General features: G+C 49.8%; 1 protein-coding gene across 1 annotated transcript in view; it reads right to left on the bottom strand.

Annotated features, from left to right (window-relative positions):
• Window positions 1-24,978, bottom strand: part of LOC118380698 (neogenin-like) — a 322,783-nt gene that overhangs the window by 212,162 nt on the left and 85,643 nt on the right. The window contains 1 exon segment of the mRNA XM_052515815.1: window positions 7,998-8,342. Within this exon segment, the coding sequence (XP_052371775.1) occupies window positions 7,998-8,342 (345 nt within the window).

Genomic DNA, 24,978 nt, shown 5'->3' with positions numbered 1-24,978 from the left:
CCGTAGGAGGGTGGTGGTAACCATCCGTAGGAGGGTGGTGGCAACCATCCGTAGGAGGGGGGTGGCAACCATCCGTAGGAGGGTGGTGGTAACCATCCGTAGGAGGGTGGTGGTAACCATCCGTAGGAGGGTGGTGGTAACCATCCGTAGGAGGGTGGTGGTAACCATCCGTAGGGGGGTGGTGGTAACCATCCGTAGGGGGTGGTAACAACCATCCGTAGGGGGGTGGCGGTAACCATCCGTAGGGGGGTGGCGGTAACCATCCGTAGGGGGGTGGCGGTAACCATCCGTAAGGGGGTGGCGGTAACCATCCGTAGGGGGTGGCGGTAACCATCCGTAGGGGGTGGCGGTAACCATCCGTAGGGGGGTGGCGGTAACCATCCGTAGGGGGGTGGTGGTAACCATCCGTAGGAGGGTGGTGGTAACCATCCGTAGGGGGGTGGTGGTAACCATCCGTAGGGGGTGGCAACCATCCGTAGGGGGGTGGCAACCATCCGTAGGGGGGTGGCAACCATCCGTAGGGGTGGTGGCAACCATCCGGGGGTGGCAACCATCCGTAGGGGCAACCATCCGTAGGCAACCATCCGTAGGGGGTGGCAACCATCCGTAGGGGGGTGGCAACCATCCGTAGGGGGGTGGCAACCATCCGTAGGGGGGTGGCAACCATCCGTAGGGGGGTGGCAACCATCCGTAGGGGGGTGGCAACCATCCGTAGGGGGGTGGCAACCATCCGTAGGGGGGTGGCAACCATCCGTAGGGGGGTGGCAACCATCCGTAGGGGGGTGGCAACCATCCGTAGGGGGGTGGCAACCATCCGTAGGGGGGTGGCAACCATCCGTAGGGGGGTGGCAACCATCCGTAGGGGGGTGGCAACCATCCGTAGGGGGGTGGCAACCATCCGTAGGGGGGTGGCAACCATCCGTAGGGGGGTGGCAACCATCCGTAGGGGGGTGGCAACCATCCGTAGGGGGGTGGCAACCATCCGTAGGGGGGTGGCAACCATCCGTAGGGGGTAGCAACCATCCGTAGGGGGTAGCAACCATCCGTAGGGGGTGGCAACCATCCGTAGGGGGTGGTAATCATCTGTAGGGGGTAGTAACCATCTGTAGGGGGTAGTAACCATCTGTAGGGGGTGGTAACCATCTCTAAGGCAGAGAGGATGTTGAACAACACTGACAAGTGGCTCTGACTGTCCCTTTGTAATCTCATGGTCGAGGAGTGACAGTAACTAAGAGTGATCATTCCATTTTCTGGGACGACCAAGAAGGGGTAGAAAAAAAAATACAAATAAATAGACAAGAGAGGGAAGGTGGACCGGGACAGAGAGATTAGGTCTCCTTTCGGGGTTCCCCCGTTGTTCTGTGGTGGGGTGCGGCTGAGCGGCTCACCTAAAGCCGTCTCAAGGGGATGAGTTCAAAGAGAGTGGCGTTGTGGCGGAGAGCAGGGAGGACGTGTGGGAGCGGACTCGGCAGGGCGAGAAGGGATTCTCATTACTGGAGTCTCGCACCCCGCCTTATTGCCTCTCCCCGTCCCCCTCCCCTCTCTTGTAGGCTGAATACATGACGCTGCCTAACCAAGGGACGCTATAATCCACCCCCATCTGTGTGTGTGGCTACGACTTGCACGCACGCACGCACGCACGCACGCACACACACACACACACACATTTTTTTTTTTTTAAACAGGGGGGATGGGAAAACAAAAGAAGGATGGTGGAGGAGAGGGATGGGAATGATGAAAGCTAGAATGGTGTGATGGATAGATTGAGAGACAGAATGGTGTGAGGGGTAGCGTGAGAGACAGAATGGTGTGAGGGGTAGCGTGAGAGACAGAATGGTGTGAGGGGTAGAGTGAGAGACAGAATGGTGTGAGGGGTAGAGTGAGAGACAGAATGGTGTGAGGGGTAGAGTGAGAGACAGAATGGTGTGAGGGGGGTAGAGTGAGAGACAGAATGGTGTGAGGGGTAGAGTGAGAGACAGAATGGTATGAGGGGTAGAGTGAGAGAGAATGGTGTGAGGGGTAGAGTGAGAGACAGAATGGTGTGAGGGGTAGAGTGAGAGACAGAATGGTATGAGGGGTAGAGTGAGAGAGAATGGTGTGAGGGGTAGAGTGAGAGACAGAATGGTGTGAGGGGTAGAGTGAGAGACACTGCTGCTACTCTGTTAATTATCCATGAACAGTCACTTCACTAACTCTACCTACATGCACATATTACCTCAATTACCTCGACTAACCAGTGTTTATTGGCTCGCAATTGTTATTTTGTTATTCTATTGTTATTTCACTGCTGCTCTTTCATTATTTGTTACTTTATTTCTTTTTTTGGCGGGGGGTATTGTTCTTTAAACTATTGTCAGTTGAGGGCTTGAAGTAAGCATTTCCCTGTAAGGTCTACCTACACCTGTTGCAGTCGGAGCTTGTGACAAACAACATTTGATTTGATTTAATAGTCATCTCTCTCTACTCTCCATGCAGCTTTCCACACAGACCTTCCACCTTCCGTCACTCAAGGAGAGCATTTGTTGTTCCTCTACCAGGAGACACGGAGTTCAGTCTGCATGGTCAATGCAGCAGCACATGCAACAATGATGAAAACAATGCTGTATTCACTTTGCTTCTTAATATAAATCCACTAGCGTTCTGTAATGACACTATTAGTTTGTTTCTTACATCTGCAAACAGCTAGTTTGTCTTTTCTTAGAAAGTTGGGCCTAAAGTTGGGCATTTATTAATGTACTGAGTCAGTATAATTTTTCTATACAGCCTGATAATACCAGTGATGGCGTAGACCTAAATCAGCATGTTGTTTGTGCAACAGTATCTTCTAAATAAAAGAGAAATACGTTAGCTACATGAAGCAGCTAAGAGAACATTCAATGTAGCCCTCTAGTTAACATTTATCAACACTTTGGTTCCTACCCTGTAACAATAACTCCTCCCTGGCATTTTTCATTTTCATGTCAAACCACAGTAGTTAAAGTGCCCACTATTATATTTTAACTATAGACTTAGAATAATCATTCCATTTCCATGATTTCAACAGTTCACCCAAGTGTTTAGCTCTAAATTACAAGTCAAATCGCAAATGCAACATTTGGTTAAAAATAATGCCTTGTCTGCCCATATCGTGCAGCCCTACATGGCAGTGTAGAAGTTGTGTCAAATGAGTGCAGGAAATGTATGATAATACTGAAAATGAGTTTGGGTTGAATTGAACGATATAAAACAATCAGAATGGACAAAGACTCATTGAAATCACTTGCCACCCTAGTGTCGCTCACTACTCAAAGCAAACAAAAGTCAAATACCGTCCATTTTTTTTTAAATACAGTGATATATTTTGGCCATATCGCCCAGCCCTAAACTAGAGTGGGACAGATGAGAGAGGAAAGACAGACAGGACAGACAGGAGGGGGGTGGGGTATTGAAGCAGAGAGGGATCAGGGGAATGACATGCCTTCCTCCCATCAATCACTGATATTTTTCCCTGCATTTGTCAGCGTGCCGCACCCGCTATCGCCATTACATCTCAGAGGTCGCACCCACGGCCCCATTTCCAGGCCGTTCTCCACTGTAATGGCTTGCTCCTGCCACATCGCAATTAACCTTTCTATTGCCAACCTGACAGCCAGCTGGAGACTGATCATTGGGCGACGTGGGCAGGATGTGTGTGTGTGTCTGCATGCAAGCCAAAAATGTGGATGCAACCAAGATTACAGATAATAACGATGAATGAGAACGTTATACGCACAAATATCATACCCCACAAAAATGCTAACCTCCCCTGTTATTGTAATGGTGAGAGGGTAGCATGTCTTGGGGGTATGATATAAAATGCTAACCTCCCCTGTTATTGTAATGGTGAGAGGGTAGCATGTCTTGGGGGTATGATATAAAATGCTAACCTCCCCTGTTATTGTAATGGTGAGAGGGTAGCATGTCTTGGGGTTATGATATAACATGCTAACCTCCCCTGTTATTGTAATGGTGAGAGGGTAGCATGTCTTGGGGGTATGATATAAAATGCTAACCTCCCCTGTTATTGTAATGGTGAGAGGGTAGCATGTCTTGGGGTTATGATATAACATGCTAACCTCCCCTGTTATTGTAATGGTGAGAGGGTAGCATGTCTTGGGGTTATGATATAACATGCTAACCTCCCCTGTTATTGTAATGGTGAGAGGGTAGCATGTCTTGGGGGTATGATATAAAATGCTAACCTCCCCTGTTATCGTAATGGTGAGAGGGTAGCATGTCTTGGGGGTATATTTGTGCGTCCATCTTTCTCGCTCATCATTATTCACGATTCATTCAGGATTATCCGTAATCATGGTAGTATCCACATTAATGTTTACAATTTTAAAAAATGACAATACATTATTTACAATTCATTTCTACTGGGCACCAAATAATCTGAAACAACCAAAACCAGCAAATGATCCAACAGATGTGTAGAGTCACAAGCTTGATGTAGTCATTTCATTATATGAATATGGGGCCAAATACAACATTTTTACTACTTTAATACACATAAGTGAATTTGTCCCAATACTTTTAGACTCCCTATAAATGTGGGGACTGTGTACAAAATGTTGGAAAGTGTCCTTTCTAAACAGTTCACCTGACATGGATGGAAAAACTGTCAAATTAAAGCTGACAGTCTGCACTTGAACTTCATAGCCATTGATTTTAAATCCAAAGTTTTGGAGGATAGAGTCCAAAATGCCTCATCTGTCCTAATAATTACAGCAGGCACTGTATGTGGAACAAGTAGAGATGTAGCCCAGCTCTATGCCTCTGTAAGGACAAGTAGGAGATGTAGCCCAGCTCTATGCCTCTGTAAGGACAAGTAGGAGATGTAGCCCAGCTCTATGCCTCTGTAAGGACAAGTAGGAGATGTAGCCCAGCTCTATGCCTCTGTAAGGACAAGTAGGACATGTAGCCCAGCTCTATGCCTCTGTAAGGACAAGTAGGACATGTAGCCCAGCTCTATGCCTCTGTAAGGACAAGTAGGAGATGGAGCCCAGCTCTATGCCTCTGTAAGGACAAGTAGGACATGTAGCCCAGCTCTATGCCTCTGTAAGGACAAGTAGGACATGTAGCCCAGCTCTATGCCTCTGTAAGGACAAGTAGGAGATGTAGCCCAGCTCTATGCCTCTGTAAGGACAAGTAGGAGATGGAGCCCAGCTCTATGCCTCTGTAAGGACAAGTAGGACATGTAGCCCAGCTCTATGCCTCTGTAAGGACAAGTAGGACATGGAGCCCAGCTCTATGCCTCTGTAAGGACAAGTAGGAGATGTAGCCCAGCTCTATGCCTCTGTAAGGACAAGTAGGAGATGTAGTCCAGCTCTATGCCTCTGTAAGGACAAGTAGGAGATGGAGCCCAGCTCTATGCCTCTGTAAGGACAAGTAGGAGATGGAGCCCAGCTCTATGCCTCTGTAAGGACAAGTAGGACATGTAGCCCAGCTCTATGCCTCTGTAAGGACAAGTAGGAGATGTAGCCCAGCTCTATACCTCTGTAAGGACAAGTAGGACATGTAGCCCAGCTCTATGCCTCTGCAAGGACAAGTAGGAGATGTAGCCCAGCTCTATGCCTCTGTAAGGACAAGTAGGACATGTAGCCCAGCTCTATGCCTCTAAGAAACAAGCAGGAGGTGTAGCCCAGCTTTATGCCTCTGTAAGGACAAGTAGGAGATGTAGCCCAGCTCTATGCCTCTGTAAGGACAAGTAGGACATGTAGCCCAGCTCTATGCCTCTGTAAGGACAAGTAGGACATGTAGCCCAGCTCTATGCCTCTGTAAGGACAAGTAGGACATGTAGCCCAGGTCTATGCCTCTGCAAGGACAAGTAGGAGATGTAGCCCAGCTCTATGCCTCTAAGAAACAAGCAGGAGGTGTAGCCCAGCTCTATACCTCTGTAAAAATGAATTTAAATCCCATAACAGTTGACCCGGGTGAACCTTTCCCTCAGAGTGCTGCTGTCTACATAAAACATGTACTGACCACACTGACACAGATTGATGGATGGCTGTACAGAGTCAGACTCCACCAGATACCATGAAGACACACACACACACACACACACACACACACACACACACACACACACACACACGCACACACACACGCACACACACACACACACACACACACACGCACACACACACACGCTCTCTTGAGGTTGATTATTTTGATGCGGCAGTGTGACCTGATAGGTCAGGAGATTTCCCATGATGATAGTGTCTGGTCAGTCCATGTGATCGAGTGGAGTGGGGGATAGCTGTGGACACACACACACACACACACACACACACACACACACACACCTCCCACGGGCTGCAAACAATGTCAAGTCATCTGACGCCATCGTTTATTCAGTGTCCCATCGCATCACAGTGTTAACATTGAAAGGCCTAAAGACAATGACATATCATGCATGTGTCATTGGATCACAGTGGCAATTCTATAGGCAAAAACCATCACGGAATGAATGCTTTCAGGGAGCCTCTTTTGACCGACACTAGGTAGACCAGACACTAGGTAGACCAGACACTAGGTAGACCAGACACTAGGTAGACCAGACACTAGGTAGACCAGACACTGGGTAGACCAGACACTGGGTAGACCAGACACTAGGTAGACCAGACACTAGGTAGACCAGACACTAGGTAGACCAGACACTAGGTAGACCAGACACTAGGTAGACCAGACACTAGGTAGACCAGACACTAGGTAGACCAGACACTAGGTAGACCAGACACTAGGTAGACCAGACACTAGGTAAAACAGTCTTCACTGTGTTAAAACAGGAAATGTTCCACATGGAATGATGGGTACTGTTGTACAGTGGTTCAATATTTTTGGTTACTGTAGCACCAACTGAATTCTGCTCCAGACACCCACAGGGATCACTGGGTAGTACCCCCTGTGGATTGACAGGTAGCCCCCCTGGATGGATGGGATTGGACAGGTAGCCCCTGTGGTAGGACATAGTACCCCTGTGGATTGGACAGGTAGCCCCTGTGGATAGGACCAGGGTTCACCCCCAGGGGTCCTAGTACCCCCTGTGGATTGGACAGGTAGCCCCTGTGGATAGGACCGGTACCCCCAGGGGTCCTAGTACCCCCTGTGGATTGGACAGGTAGCCCCTGTGGATAGGACCGGTACCCCCAGGGGCCCTAGTACCCCCTGTGGATTGGACAGGTAGCCCCTGTGGATAGGACCGGTACCCCCAGGGGTCCTAGTACCCCCTGTAGATAGGCCAGGCAGCCCTGGTTGGGAAACACTGCTGTAGTAGACACGTTTTTCTACCGTCCAATGGTCGTCCGCTCTCCTCAACGAAGTCGAGCTCATTAGCTCCAAAGGTTATGATAACACATGCAGTCAGAGATCGACCGTGAGAGTGACTTCGCACCCACCTGAGAAGGCTACTCTGGCAGAGTCGAAGATGAAGGCCCTCTCCAGTCGTCCACACCCCCCTCTCCAACATAACAGGGCTGAGGGAGAACATAATTGCATTCCTGCGCTCCTCCGCCTGCAAATTGAATTTCGGGGCAAGACCCAGCTCAAACACCTAATAATCCCTGCTGCTCTGCTCAGCTCTCTCACCTAAATGAAACAAGGTCACATTGTACAGCCCTGCAGCTTGCAGAGCCCACAGCGACATCACAACCAGACCCCCCTCATGTTTGAGACAGTGCAGCAACATATATTGAAAATATACTGAAAATAAGCACCAATACCACAGTTGGACAACAGAGTTTCACAACAGAGGCCTTTTCTCAGTGCTGTGTTCTTAGGACCGGTAATGTGGTCAGCCTGGATCAATTAGTGCACACTTTATTTACACTGTATGCCAGTCCCTCTTCTTCAATCTCTTCCTCACTCATTACATACATCATTTATTGCTGCCTTTCAACTCCCTCTCTCCCTCCTCGGTCTTACCCAGAGAATGAAATAGAACCCAGTATGATATATGTTCTGTGTATGGGTCCTACCTGCCACGGTGAGGCGGGCGGTGCGGCTGGCGATGGTTCCCAGGCTGTCGATGGTGGCCACACACTGGTACGTGCCCTCGTCGGGCTTGTTGTGCTTGGAGTGCACCACGCTAGAGATGAGCAGCGAGCCATCAGGCAGAACACGCCGCCGCCCGTCGTCTGGCGCCAGGCTCAGGAAGGTTCCATCCTTCTTCCACTCCACACGGGCCTGGGGCGCAGTGGGCTCCGAGGCAGGGTCCCCGCTGTGCGCTGAGCAGTTGAGCAGTGCTGGGGCACCTCTCACAGCCAGTGTGTCCCACGGCTCCACCGAGAACCAGAAGGGGCTGAAGGGCCGCGCCGCCGTGCCTGGAGAGGAGAGGAAGAGGGGTTGAAGTTAGTTCGCTGTAATTAAACAATGGCAGTACGTTCTTGTTGACTTGAACAGCCTTTGACAGGAAGCAAAACAATATGGGCCCTAGAACAGTAACTCATGTATTTTCATTTAGATTCAGGCTGTGACCTCTGTTCACCTGCTATTCCACTTCAATCAATCACTAAGTCACATTTCAAAACCACCAACGACTCACACAGAACACAATTACTGACTCATACATTCTATATTCATAACTAAAGCTTAAAACAGACAGTACAAAACAGATCTGAACACAAACTAATCAATGTCAAATTCAGTACAAAATGTCTTCCTGCTAGTTCACGACAACCCACAGCCAAAACCAGCCCACAAGAATTCACTGGCAAGAGGCAAGGCAGAGACAAATCTTATCCCGTTCCCAAGTCCCCTCCCTACAAAAGTGCTTTAATGAGAAGGGAAAGGAAGGTGTTGGAAGGCTTTCTTCCAGCCATTTATCCCTGCGTAATGGTAAACTTCACTGACAACAATTGCTCTGCATTTGCCCTCATAAATAATTCAGACATTCACCCAGAGTCACACAGTGGTATTGTTTAGATAAATACCCACAATTATCAGTTCTGCAGGGGTGAGAAACAGAATAATTAAAGGATTCTGAAACCAGTTTTAACGCAACGAACAGCATTAAAATAAGTGGCTGCATGTTGAATGTAGTTTAAATTATGCCGTTATGTTCCAAGGAGGTGACATCTCAGGAGAGGAGGAAAGGAGGGAGAGTTACCAGGTCTGTGGCATGATCGCAGCATCAGTTCTGCCATTTATCTTCTGGGGGTCATTTCTCTATCTCAGATGCCCCGTCGCGTTCCCATGGAGAAGTTATACATGCTATTCATTAGGCAATATGGCCACTGCACTGCAGCCAGGTAACCCTAAACTAAAACAAATAGTTTCTTCTGTTGGCTTGAGTTTATTTTTACAGGGACAGTGCACATTAAATCAACGTTTCAGTAAAAGTGACTGTTTTAGCCAGCCGGATCATTTTCAACAGCAAGTCCCTGGGCAGGTTATTAAAAATGATTACAATAACAGCACAGACAAACAATGTCCAGTGAGGGCCTCCCGAGTGGCGCTGGGGTCTGAGGCACTCCAACGTAGTGCTAGCTGCGTCACTACAGATCCTGGTTCGATCCCAGGCTGTGTTGCAGCCGGAAGACCCATGAGGTGGTGCACAATTGGCCCAGCGTCGCCTGGGTTTGGGGAGGGTTTGGCCCAGCGTCGCCTGGGTTAGGGGAGGGTTTGGCCCATCGCGCACTAGCAACTCCTGTGGCAGGTCGGACACAATGCACGCTGACACGGTCGCCAGGTGTACAGTGTTTCCTCCAAAACATTGGTATGGCTGGCTACCGGGTTAAGCAGGCATTGTGTCAAGAAGCAGTGCAACTTGGCGGGTCGTGTTTTGGAGGACACAAGACTAACTACCAATATCACGAAGTTGAGGAGAAAAGGGGTAAATCATTTTTAACAATGAGCAGTGAACACATGCAAAGCAAAATAGGACAAGCAACACATAGCATGCAGAGCAACATAGGACAAGCAACACGTAGCATGCAGAGCAACATAGGACAAGCAACACGTAGCATGCAGAGCAACATAGGACAAGCAACACGTAGCACGCAGAGCAACATAGGACAAGCAACACGTAGCACGCAGACAGACCGAGCAACACGTAGCACGCAGACAGACCGAGCAACATGTAGCACGCAGACAGACCGAGCAACACGTAGCGCGCAGACAGACCGAGCAACACGTAGCACGCAGACAGACCGCAACACGTAGCTCGAGCAACACGTAGCAGACAGACCGAGCAACACGTAGACCGAGCAACACGTAGCGCAGACAGACCGAGCGCAGACAGACCGCAACACGTAGCGCGCAGACAGACCGAGCAACACGTAGCGCGCAGACAGACCGAGCAACACGTAGCGCGCAGACAGACCGAGCAACACGTAGCGCGCAGACAGACCGAGCAACACGTAGCGCGCAGACAGCAACACGTAGCGCGCAGACAGACCGAGCAACACGTAGCGCGCAGACAGACCGAGCAACACGTAGCACGCAGACAGACCGAGCAACACGTAGCGCGCAGACAGACCGAGCAACACGTAGCACGCAGACAGACCGAGCAACACGTAGCTCGCAGACAGACCGAGCAACACGTAGCGCGCAGACAGACAGACAGACGAGCAACACGTAGCGCGCAGACAGACCGAGCAACACGTAGCGCGCAGACAGACCGAGCAACACGTAGCGCGCAGACAGACAGACCGAGCAACACGTAGCGCGCAGACAGACCGAGCAACACGTAGCGCGCAGACAGACCGAGCAACACGTAGCGCGCAGACAGACCGAGCAACACGTAGCGCGCAGACAGACCGAGCAACACGTAGCGCGCAGACAGACCGAGCAACACGTAGCGCGCAGACAGACCGAGCAACACGTAGCGCGCAGACAGACCGAGCAACACGTAGCGCGCAGACAGACCGAGCAACACGTAGCGCGCAGACAGACCGAGCAACACGTAGCGCGCAGACAGACCGAGCAACACGTAGCGCGCAGACAGACCGAGCAACACGTAGCGCGCAGACAGACCGAGCAACACGTAGCGCGCAGACAGACCGAGCAACACGTAGCGCGCAGACAGACCGAGCAACACGTAGCGCGCAGACAGACCGAGCAACACGTAGCGCGCAGACAGACCGAGCAACACGTAGCGCGCAGACAGACAACGAGACCGAAACACGTAGCACGCAGACAGACCGAGCAACACGTAGCGCGCAGACAGACCGAGCAACACGTAGCACGCAGACAGACCGAGCAACACGTAGCACGCAGACAGACCGAGCAACACGTAGCACGCAGACAGACCGAGCAACACGTAGCACGCAGACAGACCGAGCAACACGTAGCACGCAGACAGACCGAGCAACACGTAGCACGCAGACAGACCGAGCAACACGTAGCACGCAGACAGACCGAGCAACACGTAGCACGCAGACAGACCGAGCAACACGTAGCGCGCAGACAGACCGAGCAACACGTAGCACGCAGACAGACTGAGCAACACGTAGCTCGCAGACAGACCGAGCAACACGTAAGCACGCAGACAGACCGAGCAACACAGCTCAGACAGACCGAGCAGACCGAGCACGCAACACCGTAGCACGCAGACAGACCGAGCAACACGTGTTAAGACAGACCGAGCAACACGTTCAGAGACAGACCAACACGTAGCAGACACTAGCAAACGTAGCAAAATAGACCTTAGCAACACGTAGCACGCAGACAGACCGAGCAACACATAGCACGCAGACAGACCGAGCAACACGTAGCACGCAGACAGACCGAGCAACACGTAGCACGCAGACAGACCGAGCAACACGTAGCAAGACAGACCTTGAGCAACACGTACATCAGACAGACCTTAGCAACACGTGCGTCTAGACAGACCTTAGCAACCGTGACTGACAGACCGAGCAACACGTACAGCAGACAGACTGAGCAACACGTAGCACGCAGACAGACCGAGAACACGATGGAGACAGACCTGAGCAACACGTAGCACGCAGACAGACTTGTCCTCACAGCAGGCAGACCGAGCACACGTCACACGCAACATCTCCGTAGCACGCTGACAGACCGAGAACACGTAGCACGCAGACAGACCAAACACGTAGCACGTTTGACCGAGACAAAAGACCAACACGCACGCAGACAGACCGACCAACACGTAGCGAGACAGACAGAATAGAGCAACACGTAGCTCACAGAGCAACATGGGACAGGCAACACAGAGGGCAGTTTCCACACCTCACAAGCTACAGACAACAGATAAGATGAGACTGGCTCCGTCTTTCCCTCTTGCTCTCTCTTTTCCATTTATTCTAAGTGTTAAGACAGAATCTCTTCGCTTAGAAAGACCATTGGGGAGAAACTATGGAAAGCAAAATAGTAAACTTCCTGAAAGGAGCTACACATGTTCCGTCATAACATATATATGGAGACAGTGGTCTTAAAAGCTCCTTAAACTGTAGCAAGAGGTTGATCACACCACATCAATAGATCTAACGGACCTGTGTGTCTATAATGGGCAGGCCTGTGACTGTGGCACAACAGCAGGCTGTGTATTTATATGTAGGCTTGTGAGACAGATGGAGAGAGACCTGTGTGGAGCTACTGCATTGGGACTTGTCCTCTCCAGCAGGCCTCGAGCACCATCACACGCTTAATCATCTCCGTCTTCAGCTGCTGTTGGAACAGTTGGGGAAGCTGGGCTCTGGGGGTCCAAATCACACCGTTTGAGACAAAATGACCGCCTTTAGCAGTTTAGGAGCAGTGGAAGAGAGAGGGCTCTGCCGAGGCTTATTCTAAGGGCGATGGTGTCAAATTGGCTGACCATATGCTTTAAAGCACAGACACACAACATCCCTAGTCAGCAGAGCAAAGCGACTGGAGTGGGGCTGGACCACAAGCTGCCTCTCTTCCTTTGACACACTCAATCCATCGGTAAATAGCCCACCCAATTTACTTACCTCATCCCCATACTGTTTTTATTTATTTACTTTTCTGCTCTTTTGCACACCAGTATCTCTACCTGCACATGACCATCTGATCATTTATCACTCTAGTGTTAATCTGCTAAATTGTAATTATCCGCCTACTTCCTCATGCCTTTTGCACACAATGTATGTAGACTTTTTTTCCCACTGTGTTATTGACTTGTTAATTGTTTACTCCATGTGTAACTCTGTGTTGTCTGTTCACACTGCTTTGCTTTATCTTGGCCAGGTCGCAGTTGTAAATGAGAACTTGTTCTCAACTAGGTTAAATAAAGGTGTTCTCAACTAGCCTACCTGGTTAAATAAAGGTGTTCTCAACTAGCCTACCTGGTTAACTAAAGGTGTTCTCAACTAGCCTACCTGGTTAAATAAAGGTGTTCTCAACTAGCCTACCTGGTTAAATAAAGGTGTTCTCAACTAGCCTACCTGGTTAAATAAAGGTGTTCTCAACTAGCCTACCTGGTTAAATAAAGGTGTTCTCAACTAGCCTACCTGGTTAAATAAAGGTGAAATAAAAAATAAATAAAAAATCCAGGGTCATTGATCTCGTGGCCAACGCTCTGCTGATGCAGAGGCTTGAGCAATACAGCAGCCAAACATCATCACTGCTCTGTGGCCAGCTCGCTACACAACAGCACCCTGCTCTGTGGCCAGCTCGCTACACAACAGCACCCTGCTCTGTGGCCAGCTCGCTACACAACAGCACCCTGCTCTGTGGCCAGCTCGCTACACAACAGCACCCTGCTCTGTGGCCAGCTCGCTACACAACAGCACCCTGCTCTGTGGCCAGCTCGCTACACAACAGCACCCTGCTCTGTGGCCAGCTCGCTACACAACAGCGCCCTGCTCTGTGGCCAGCTCGCTACACAACAGCGCCCTGCTCTGTGGCCAGCTCGCTACACAACAGCGCCCTGCTCTGTGGCCAGCTCGCTACACAACAGCGCCCTGCTCTGTGGCCAGCTCGCTACACAACAGCGCCCTGCTCTGTGGCCAGCTCGCTACACAACAGCGCCCTGCTCTGTGGCCAGCTCGCTACACAACAGCACCCTGCTCTGTGGCCAGCTCGCTACACAACAGCGCCCTGCTCTGTGGCCAGCTCGCTACACAACAGCGCCCTGCTCTGTGGCCAGCTCGCTACACAACAGCACCCTGCCCTGTGGCCAGCTCGCTACACAACAGCATCCTGCTCTGTGGCTAGCTCGCTACACAACAGCATCCTGCTCTGTGGCCAGCTCGCTACACAACAGCACCCTGCTCTGTGGCCAGCTCGCTACACAACAGCACCCTGCTCTGTGGCCAGCTCGCTACACAACAGCACCCTGCTCTGTGGCCAGCTCGCTACACAACAGCGCCCTGCTCTGTGGCCAGCTCGCTACACAACAGCGCCCTGCTCTGTGGCCAGCTCGCTACACAACAGCGCCCTGCTCTGTGGCCAGCTCGCTACACAACAGCGCCCTGCTCTGTGGCCAGCTCGCTACACAACAGCACCCTGCTCTGTGGCTAGCTCGCTAAACAATATCAAATCAAATGTATTTATATAGCCCTTCTTACATCAGCTGATATCTCAAAGTGCTGTACAGAAACCTTGTGTAAAACCCCAAACAGCAAGCAATGCAGGTGTAGAAGCCCGGTAACGGCCAAAACATAGGCCAAAACCCAGGAAGAAACCTAGAGAGGAACCAGGCTATGAGGGGTGGCCAGTCCTCTTCTGACTGTGCTGGGTGGAGATTATAACAGAACATGGCCAAGATGTTCAAATGTTCATAAATGACCAGCATGGTCAAATAATAATAATCACAGTAGTTGTCGAGGGTGCAACAGGTCAGCACCTCGGGAGTAAATGTCAGTTGGCTTTTCGTTGCCGATCATTGAGAGTATCTCTACCGTTCCTGCTGTCTCTAGAGAGTTGAAAACAGCAGGTCTGGCAGTGGTGGATGGAGAGCGGTGGATGGGCCCTGCTCTGTGGCTAGCCTGGCAGCGGTGGATGGAGAGCGGTGGATGGAGAGCGGTGGATGGGCCCTGCTCTGTGGCTAGCCTCGCAGCGGTGGATGGAGAGCGGTGGATGAGCCCTGCTCTGTGGTTAGCCTGGCAGCGGTGGATGGAGAGCGGTGGATGGAGAGCGGTGGATGGAGAGCGGTGGATGAGCCCTGCTCTGTGGCTAGCCTGGCAGCGGTGGATGGAGAGCGGTGGATGGAGCGGTGGATGAGCCCTGCTCTGTGGTTAGCCTGGCAGCGGTGGATGGAGAGCGGTGGATGGAGAGCGGTGGATGAGCCCTGCTCTGTGGCTAGCCTGGCAGCGGTGGATGGAGAGCGGTGGATGCGCCCTGCTCTGTGGCTAGCCTCGCAGAGGTGGATGGAGAGCAGTGGATGGAGAGCGGTGGATGGAGAGCGGTGGATGGAGAGCGGTGCCCTGCTCTGTGGCTAGCCTGGCAGCGGTGGATGGAGAGCGGTGGATGCGCCCTGCTCTGTGGCTAGCCTCGCCGAGGTGGATGGAGAGCAGTGGATGGAGAGCGGTGGATGGAGAGCGGTGGATGGAGAGCGGTAGATGGAGAGTGGTGGATGTGCCCTGCTCTGTGGCTAGCCTGGCAGCGGTGGATGGAGAGCGGTGGATGCGCCCTGCTCTGTGGCTAGCCTGGCAGCGGTGGATGGACGTGTAGGCCTATCAGTGGATCACGTGGCTGGCTTGAAGCGAGGTAAGTCCAGGTGATGAAAATAGTCTTTGTAGTAGCATCTGCACCGAGATGATATTTGCAGGCCAGCTTATCACAGAGTGTGAAGACACTGAGCGCTTCACTATAAACAAAATACATGAAACAGAGGAATTCCATCAGCCCCCCCATTATAAACACCCCCCCAGTATAAACATCATGAATCTTCTTGTATCTCCTGTTGGTTTACAACGTGTGTATGTTCAGTGCTATTACCACAGTGCTCAGGGTCCTGTCTACAGTACACCCTTACTGAGACCCATAGGGATTACAACACAGCACAAAGCCATGAGACGGGAATAGACTTGAGCCGTAAGCATTTTTTCAACCAACTTTAAAAATCCTATTTACAGTGCAGCCAGAATTTCAGTGTTTTTTGGTTATCATTAAAGGTTAATGAGCAAATGTTTGAGAAACAACATTACAAATCCAAACACAGCAGATAAAAGATGAAACAAGGCCAATTCTATCTCCCAATGAATAGCAGAGTAGACAACAGCAGTTTCACATTTTGAAAGTGCAACAAATATGGAGTGGATTAATGTTTTAGTGATAATATATACACCTTATTTGTCCAACAAAACCCGGGAGGCCGTGCAGTCTACAGCCAGGGACAGAGTGGTTCAGAAGCAGCTGGATGTAGGAGAGGGGAGGAGGACCCTGTGCAGTCTACAGCCAGGGACAGAGTGGTTCAGAAGCAGCTGGATGTAGGAGGGGAGGAGGACCCTGTGCAGTCTACAGCCAGGGACAGAGTGGTTCAGAAGCAGCTGGATGTAGGAGAGGGGAGGAGGACCCTGTGCAGTCTACAGCCAGGGACAGAGTGGTTCAGAAGCAGCTGGATGTAGGAGAGGGGAGGAGGACCCTGTGGGGTTCAGAAGCAGCTGGATGTAGGAGAGGGGAGGAGGACCCTGTGCAGTCTACAGCCAGGGACAGAGTGGTTCAGAAGCAGCTGGATGTAGGAGAGGGGAGGAGGACCCTGTGCAGTCTACAGCCAGGGACAGAGTGGTTCAGAAGCAGCTGGATGTAGGAGAGGAGGAGGACCCTGTGCAGTCTACAGCCAGGGACAGAGTGGTTCAGAAGCAGCTGGATGTAGGAGGGGAGGAGGACCCTGTGCAGTCTACAGCCAGGGACAGAGTGGTTCAGAAGCAGCTGGATGTAGGAGAGGGGAGGAGGACTCTGTGGGGTTCAGAAGCAGCTGGATGTAGGAGAGGACGACCCTGAGGGGTTAAGGAGAGAAAGAAGAAGAGACTGGAGGACAGGATTATCTCAGCCAGGGAGAGAGCTCTACCAACAACGAGGCCAACAAACTACATTTGAAACTACACAAAAAGGCACCTCTACCATCAAAACTTCTACAAGAGGAAAGTCTCAATCTTTGACAACCGGAGGCAAACTTAACTTTGGCTTTCATAACTGCATCCCAAAGGAATACCTGGGAAAAGAGAAGAGAGTTGCACACACTACTGAACTTCTCGTTGCCAAAAAGATGCAACACTTTCCTCATGTTTGAGTTGCAAACCAAGTCAGAGAATGTGTTTCTTCCAGTGAAGAGAGTTGTGTTATTTTAATCCACAGATATCTTGATATCTGCAGGGCCACAGACTATTCCTCCATTGTTTACTTGAGAACACAGAGAGAAGCTAGTGAACAACAAACGTATACACTCTTCCAATGCCTATGGACTACAACCAATCGTTATGCCAGGGCTTCATTGGGCCCCGAAATCGTTCTGTGCTGAAATAGTTTCATTTCACACAGCTGTGGAGTTACAGGGGGAGGAGTGTTATGGGCAGGGATGGGAGGTGTCAGAAGGAAACCGTATTACAGGCAGCGAGGTCTAATCTATTCTGCCCTGCGTTGTGGGGCCCACCGTTCATCTTGAAAACATGGACTGTCTGCAGCCCTGGACAAGCCGGGAGCAGAGGGGAGAAAATGAGGTTGTCTGCTTGATAAGTATGGGCTGTTACCTCGGTCCCGCCGCTTCCCAAATCCACTTTACTCAGCAGTCAGAAAGGGTTTGGGATTGGAAGCGCGGCTTACGGCAGTGTCCTGATAGGCACCCCTTTCTCCCCGAGCCGGGTGAATGGGAGAGGAGTGGATTCACACCGATGGATGTGCTACATCACTAGGCCCGTGTGCCGATGCTGAAAAATGCTTGAATGCTGCTGTTTGAGAAATGCTTTCAGGGACATTACAAGGCTGGGAAGGTGTGTGTGTGTGTGTGTGTGTGTGTGTGTGTGTGTGTGTGTGTGTGTGTGTGTGTGTGTGTGTGTGTGTGTGTGTGTGTGTGTGTGTGTGTGTGTGTGTGTGTGTGTGTGTGTGTGTGTTCACAGGATAATATTTGCTTATAAGTGCACTTCTCACTCAGAGTAGTGTTTTGGTTGTGCTTTTACAAGGTAACTGAAGGACCTTGATGGCACAAAGTCAGGTCAGTTAAAGTGACACACTAATCAGCTCTATGATGAGGAATCTACGTCGAGGTTATTTAACATGGAGGAGATCTGCTCATATCAACGGTGGGCTTAGTCGCATCAAACAGCATCACTGCCTGGTTTAATCATGAAAATGGAATATAGGCCTCTGATAAATCCTTGACAGAACAGATAACGTTTCATACTTAGCAGCTACCAAGGTGAACCTCTCAAAGTCATGTTGAAATCCAGAGAAAACCATAGGGTCTCTAACCCACCACACAAAGACCCCCTGTCCCCCCCCAGCAGGAAGCCTCCTTCCCCCACCCCTCCAACTGCTGGAGATATATTGAACAGACCACTAACAGCAACATCCTTGAGCCTGAACAGACCGTTCCCTTTCATACTTCAACTACTTACCTGCTCATTGTTACAACACTGTAAATAGCCAATAATATAACATTTGAAATGTCTACACTCAAAAGTTTTAAAATAATATAATGTTAATTAATGTTTCCCTTTTATAATTCCCTTTTGTTCGTGATCTATTCCATTTTCTTGGGAAATGTAAACATATATTTACCAATAAAGCCCTTTGAATTGAATTTCCTGAGAGACAGAGGGCGAGAGAGGAGAGAAAGAGTTCTCATCTTCCCTAAAGAACCTCCCCGTCTCAGTTTTGGAAGGATTTCCCATCGGAGCAATTTTGTAATAAAAAATAAATTAATAACACAGTATTTGTACAAATAAAATAGAAGTCTAGTTCAATGGCCTGGTATACTGTACAGATCGTTGGTACGGGGTTTGAAAATTGTCACACTGCCCTTTGTTAAGCATCTAATATCCATCACATGGTATTGCTTTATTGAGTCAGCACACTGACCTTCAGCTAAATTAACACGCTCCAAGAAAATATCCTTTCTAACAGTAAGGACTGGTGAATATAGGAATATAGATGTGAAATATGCCTGGTAATAAGAAGAGGAGAGAAGTCTGCTGCTACAGATAAACAGAAGTCAGTTTCTTCTTTCTCGTTTCTTTCTACATCTCTACACCTTCCTCCCTCTTCTCTCTTTGTCCCTCCGCCCACTGTATCAGTCTCTTTAGTCAGGCTGGAAATGCCCCCCTCTCTCTCCCTCTCTCACTCTCTCTCCCCCTTTCATGTCTGGCCACCTCCCTCTTCACAGACTCCCCTTCATCTCTCCATCCCACTCGTTTTCAAGCCCATCTGTCACCAGGAAACACATCGGGAAATAACAGTGATCTGGAGACCAAACCTATGAGGGGGGAGGGTTCGTCTTTCCAGCAGGAGGGTAGTGGTACGGCTGATAGCTCCTCAGACTGAATTGGCTGTCCATTGAAATCAAAATGTCTGTTTCAAAAATAAAAAAATGTTCTCTATGAGCGAACAAACAAACGCTTAGAAGTGTGGCTATATAGAGTAGTTGGTAGTTGAGTAGCTGTCATATAAATAGACAACAATCAATCAAAAATGTATTTATAAAACACCCTTTTTACATCCGCAGGTGTCACAAAGTGCTATACAGAAACCCAGCCTAAACCCCCAAGGCAACGCTCCTCTGTGCCATACCCATCATACCCATCATACAACAGACCTGTTCTTTATAAAGCCTGTGGTGCAGATGACTAACAGACAATTAACAACTGAGCCTGACGTTCACCTGTATTTACTGACTGAGTAGATAGAAGTTCTGTCAATAAAAGATGACTGAAAAAAAAAACATGTTTTATTACGGAGGGTAGAGCTGTAGCTGTGACAATGGCTCAAATGAGAGAAGTCTCATGAAAAAATATTTAAAACCTGCTATATTAGATTACCCCCAACTCACTGGACACAAAACAGCCACACACCAAGTGTGTGAAGAATGCCCCTCTCCCCAACAGTGTGATTACTACCTCAGTGTTTAGAGCTTGAGGTAGTCACCTCATACAAGTACTTGGGAGTATGGCTAGACAGTACACTGTCCTTCTCTCAGTACATATCAAAGCAGCAGGCTGAAGTTAAATCTATACTTGGTTTCCTCTATCGTAGTCGCTCATCTTTCACCCCAGCTGCCAAACTAACCCTGATTCAGATGACCATCCTACCCATGCTAGATTACGGAGACGCAATTTATAGATTGGTAGGTAAGGGTGCTCTCGAGCAGCTAGATGTTCTTTACCATTCGGCCATCAGATTTGACACCAATGCTCCTTATAGGACACACCACTGCACACTATACTCCTCTGTAAACTGGTCATCTCTGTATACCTGTCACAAGACCCACTGGTTGATGCTTATTTATAAAATCCTCTTAGGCCTCACTCCCCCCTATCTGAGGTATCTACTGCAGCCCTCATCCTCCACATACAACACCCGTTCTACCAGCCACATTCTGTTAAAGGTCCCCAAAGCATGCCCATCCCTGGGTCGCTCCTCTTCAGTTCACTGCAGCTAGCGACTGGAACGAGCTGCAAAAGAAACCTCAAACGGGATCTCTTAATTGAAAGACTCAATCATGGCCACTCTTACTGACGGTTGTGGCTACGTCACGTGATGTGTTGTTGTCTCAACCTTATGGCCCTTTGTGCTGTTGTCTGTGCCCAATAATGTTTCTACCATGTTTTGTCCTGCTACCATGTTGTGCTGCTGGCCTGCTGCCATGTTGTGTTGCTACCATGCTGTGTTGTCGTCTTAGGTCTCTTTACGTAGTGTTGCCTCTTGTCGTGATGTGTGTTTTGTCCTATATTTATGTATTGTTAATCTCAGCCCCTGTCCCCGCAGGAGTCCTTTTGGTAGGCTGTCATCTAAATAAGAGTTTGTTCTTAACTGACTTGCCTAGTTAAATAGATATATATTTGTATGTAAGTCTTCCACACAAAGATAACTTACACAGTGGGGAGTATTTGCCATCAGCAAAATTATCAAATTCCCTAAATACAAGAAAAGGGACAGAAATGGAATTGATCTCCACTGTTGCCGTACGGGAGGCTCTTTCCTGTCCTCTACTGTTGCCGTACGGGAGGCTCTTTACTGTCCTCTACTGTTGCCGTACGGGAGGCTCTTTACTGTCCTCTACTGTTGCCGTACGGGAGGCTCTTTACTGTCCTCTACTGTTGCCGTACGGGAGGCTCTTTACTGTCCTCTACTGTTGCCGTACGGGAGGCTCTTTCCTGTCCTCTACTGTTGCCGTACGGGAGGCTCTTTCCTGTCCTCTACTGTTGCCGTACGGGAGGCTCTTTCCTGTCCTCTACTGTTGCCGTACGGGAGGCTCTTTACTGTCCTCTACTGTTGCCGTACGGGAGGCTCTTTACTGTCCTCTACTGTTGCCGTACGGGAGGCTCTTTCCTGTCCTCTACTGTTGCCGTACGGGAGGCTCTTTCCTGTCCTCTACTGTTGCCGTACGGGAGGCTCTTTCCTGTCCTCTACTGTTGCCGTACGGGAGGCTCTTTCCTGTCCTCTACTGTTGCCGTACGGGAGGCTCTTTACTGTCCTCTACTGTTGCCGTACGGGAGGCTCTTTACTGTCCTCTACTGTTGCCGTACGGGAGGCTCTTTCCTGTCCTCTACTGTTGCCGTACGGGAGGCTCTTTACTGTCCTCTACTGTTGCCGTACGGGAGGCTCTTTACTGTCCTCTACTGTTGCCGTCTTTCCTGTCCTCTACTGTTGCCGTACGGGAGGCTCTTTACTGTCCTCTACTGTTGCCGTACGGGAGGCTCTTTACTGTCCTCTACTGTTGCCGTACGGGAGGCTCTTTACTGTCCTCTACTGTTGCCATACGGGAGGCTCTTTCCTGTCCTCCAGCGCTTCTCAAGGAGCTATAATGTGCCCACTTTACTTTCCTTCCCTGTGAACCCTCTGACAGGAACAATGCCAGGCCTGCCTGGGTTTGGTACTGGGGATGTGACCCGTTGACCGTTGGATCCAGCTGGATGTTCTGATAGCTGTTGAGGGGTGGGGGAGACCAAGCAATAAAAAGGCTGGACAGAATGGTTGGTATGCCCGGCCACACCAGCTTTACTGCCTTGGTTGGCACCGGCTCAGCTGGCAGATTGAAAGGAAGGATCCAATTCTCGCGGCTCTCGGTGCTCTGTCATCCTACTTACAAGCAAAAAGAGGCGAACCACCGGACCCCGGCGGTTAGAAAACACAGCTGGTTCACTTTCTGGCCTTGGGTCACAGTGACTACATCAGCTGTGCAGAGAAAACTTTTACAGGAAGATTTTAATCCAACCAGAGAGAACACTAAGAGACAAAAATTGGGACATGGCTCAGTAAACTAGTGTCTAACAGTGCTACAATTGGGTTGACAATTGGGTCCACTATACGGTATTTAATCAACATATTATACTGTTTCAAGACTAGTTTGATGATGAATAAACACATCTTTTCATTTGCAGTTTTTAGCCTGAGGTGTTGTAAATCCCAGTATACAAGTCCAATTTATCTGGGGAGCAGCAGGGATGACAACAAGCATGTGGCCACACCGCGGGCCTCCGCCGGGCTAGGGCGCGCCTCCGCCGGGCTCCGGGCCTCCGGGGCTAGGGCGCGGGCCTCCGCCGGGGCGGGCTCCGCCGGGCTAGGGCGCGCCGCGGGCCTCCGCCGGGCTAGGGCGCGCCGCGGGCCTCCGCCGGGCTAGGGCGCGCGGTAGGCAACACATTTCTATCAGTGCTGGGAGAGGATTCATCCTCTGGCTATAGGGAGGAACCCACCAGGAGCTAGTCAATGAAGTGAGGCTGACACAAATGTGTTTGATGACTGTGTGCAGCAGGAGAGGTGAGTGTCTGGGTGGGTGTGGGGAGAGTGAAAATAAGTGTAGTATGGTGGAGAAAGCAAAAGGAGAGAGAGAGGACTGCTGTTGGCAGGATTAGGTAAATCTGCCTCTCCCAGATAGCAAATCCCTGTGGTATCCTGTTAATTTCAAACAGGCTCGTCCCACTGACTGAAACACTTCTCACCTCCACTGGACAAGCTAATTAACCACCCTGAATAAGCCTCATTCTTCCTCTGGTTCCTCAGCCATCACAGTGGGCTCACTACGAAATGCTTTAGGACAGGTTAGTGACAACCATGGTCCTCAAACAGAGCAGGGCTACTTTTGATTGAACAATGCCCAGTATGTAAGAGTCTGACAACCCTTCCAACAGAAAGACTATAAAAACAACTACTTTAATGTTACTGCTACAGCCCTGACCTCTGACTCAAGAGTACTATGGCAACAGACGCAATTATCTGCTAGTTTTTAGTTGTTTTTTTTATGTAAAAGGAGGACTCTGGGACAAGCTATCAGACAGGACAGAACAGGGCACTTTTAACCAGCCCCAGACAACACCATCAGGCAAAGGTATCATTACATCTTCAACAAATGCAAGACGCACACGGTGGAATTCATTGTTTCCCTCCCTTTTGTGACAGTGAAGTGCCATCCAAAGAAATCCATTGTGAGACAGAGACCAAGAGACAAACGAAAGCCCAGACGGTGCACAATTAAATTTGCCCCAAGGTGGCCCCGCGTGAAAGAACCAACTGGATGAATAAATAAAGGGTATCCTTCAGGGCTGGAGTAGCAGACTCAGAGGGGGGGCGAGGGGGTGTGGAGGGTAGTGGCTCTGTCTGAAGTGGTGACAGGTCTAAACTACAGGCCTGCTCAGCGTGACTACCTTCAGATCTGCCCTCTCCATTCATTAACCTGTCAGCTGGAAGGGCCAATCGACAGCTCTGATCTGTTTTATTCTCCCCCGGGTTACCGTCTGGGTCGGCAGAGCTTCTACAGACCTTTTGGTTCAAACCCCAATAACAGAAACCTCAGACGAGAACCAACCGGATTGGCCTAAACAATGCAGTTTAGTCGTCACTTGCAAACAAACAAATATCCAATGTAGGACTCCTGAACGTGGGTACAAATGTTGATCATTTTGCCATTAAGGTGCAAAACAGCAATTATGTGTTGGCAGATAGGGCTAATTCCCATAGAGGGCTAATTCCCATAGAGGGCTAATTCCCATAGAGGGCTAATTCCCAGATAGGGCTAATTCCCATAGAGGGCTAATTCCCATAGAGGGCTAATTCCCATAGAGATTTGGGAAATATGTAGCTTTCCTGGAATAAATCATAAAAATGGCTTTTCTCAGATCTCGTGATTTCCTTTTAGTGAGCTTGGTGATTCATAGGACTTGAGAAAACCATAAAATATGTGCTGGGCATCGAGAGGACTTGGCCAGGAAGAGGGATCCACATACTGGGGCAGAGTTTCTCCTCTCCCCCAGAACAACCATAGATGACAAAGGAAAAAACATTTATCTTTACTTTTTCTCTCAATACCAAGGAACATTATGTGCCTGTTATGAGATATCCTATGAATGATTTAATTAAACACAATATTGCATTCTCTTCACCCCTGCTCTTTCACAATCATACACACAAAGAGGAAAAATCTATACGGTCCAGTATGCCTTGCAAAGTCAACCACCAGGCAATTTGTCAGCATTGGATTTCAAAGATTGGGTTTCCGCCAATTGTTCCTCTGTGCTATAGTTTGGTAGGTTCTGGCAAGTCCTCTGAAAGTTCAGGAAAGATTTAACCATAATACTCAGGAATGGAAGTGGTGGCCAGCTGCAGCATTGGTGTACACAGCCAGACCACTCCTACTGTTTCCTGTAGTAACTCACCCTGCTCAACCCAACCACTCCTACTGTTTCCTGTAGTAACTCACCCTGCTCAACCCAACCACTCCTACTGTTTCCTGTAGTAACTCACCCTGCTCAACCCAACCACTCCTACTGGTTCCTGTAGTAACTCACCCTGCTCAACCCAACCACTCCTACTGGTTCCTGTAGTAACTCACCCTGCTCAACCCAAACACTCCTACTGTTTCCTGCAGTAACTCACCCTGCTCAA

Source organism: Oncorhynchus keta, unplaced genomic scaffold (genome assembly GCF_023373465.1).
Source record: "Oncorhynchus keta strain PuntledgeMale-10-30-2019 unplaced genomic scaffold, Oket_V2 Un_scaffold_3208_pilon_pilon, whole genome shotgun sequence".
NCBI lineage: Eukaryota > Metazoa > Chordata > Actinopteri > Salmoniformes > Salmonidae > Oncorhynchus > Oncorhynchus keta.
Note: the sequence above shows the minus strand (reverse complement) of the source record. Positions and strands in the feature narration are given on the sequence as shown.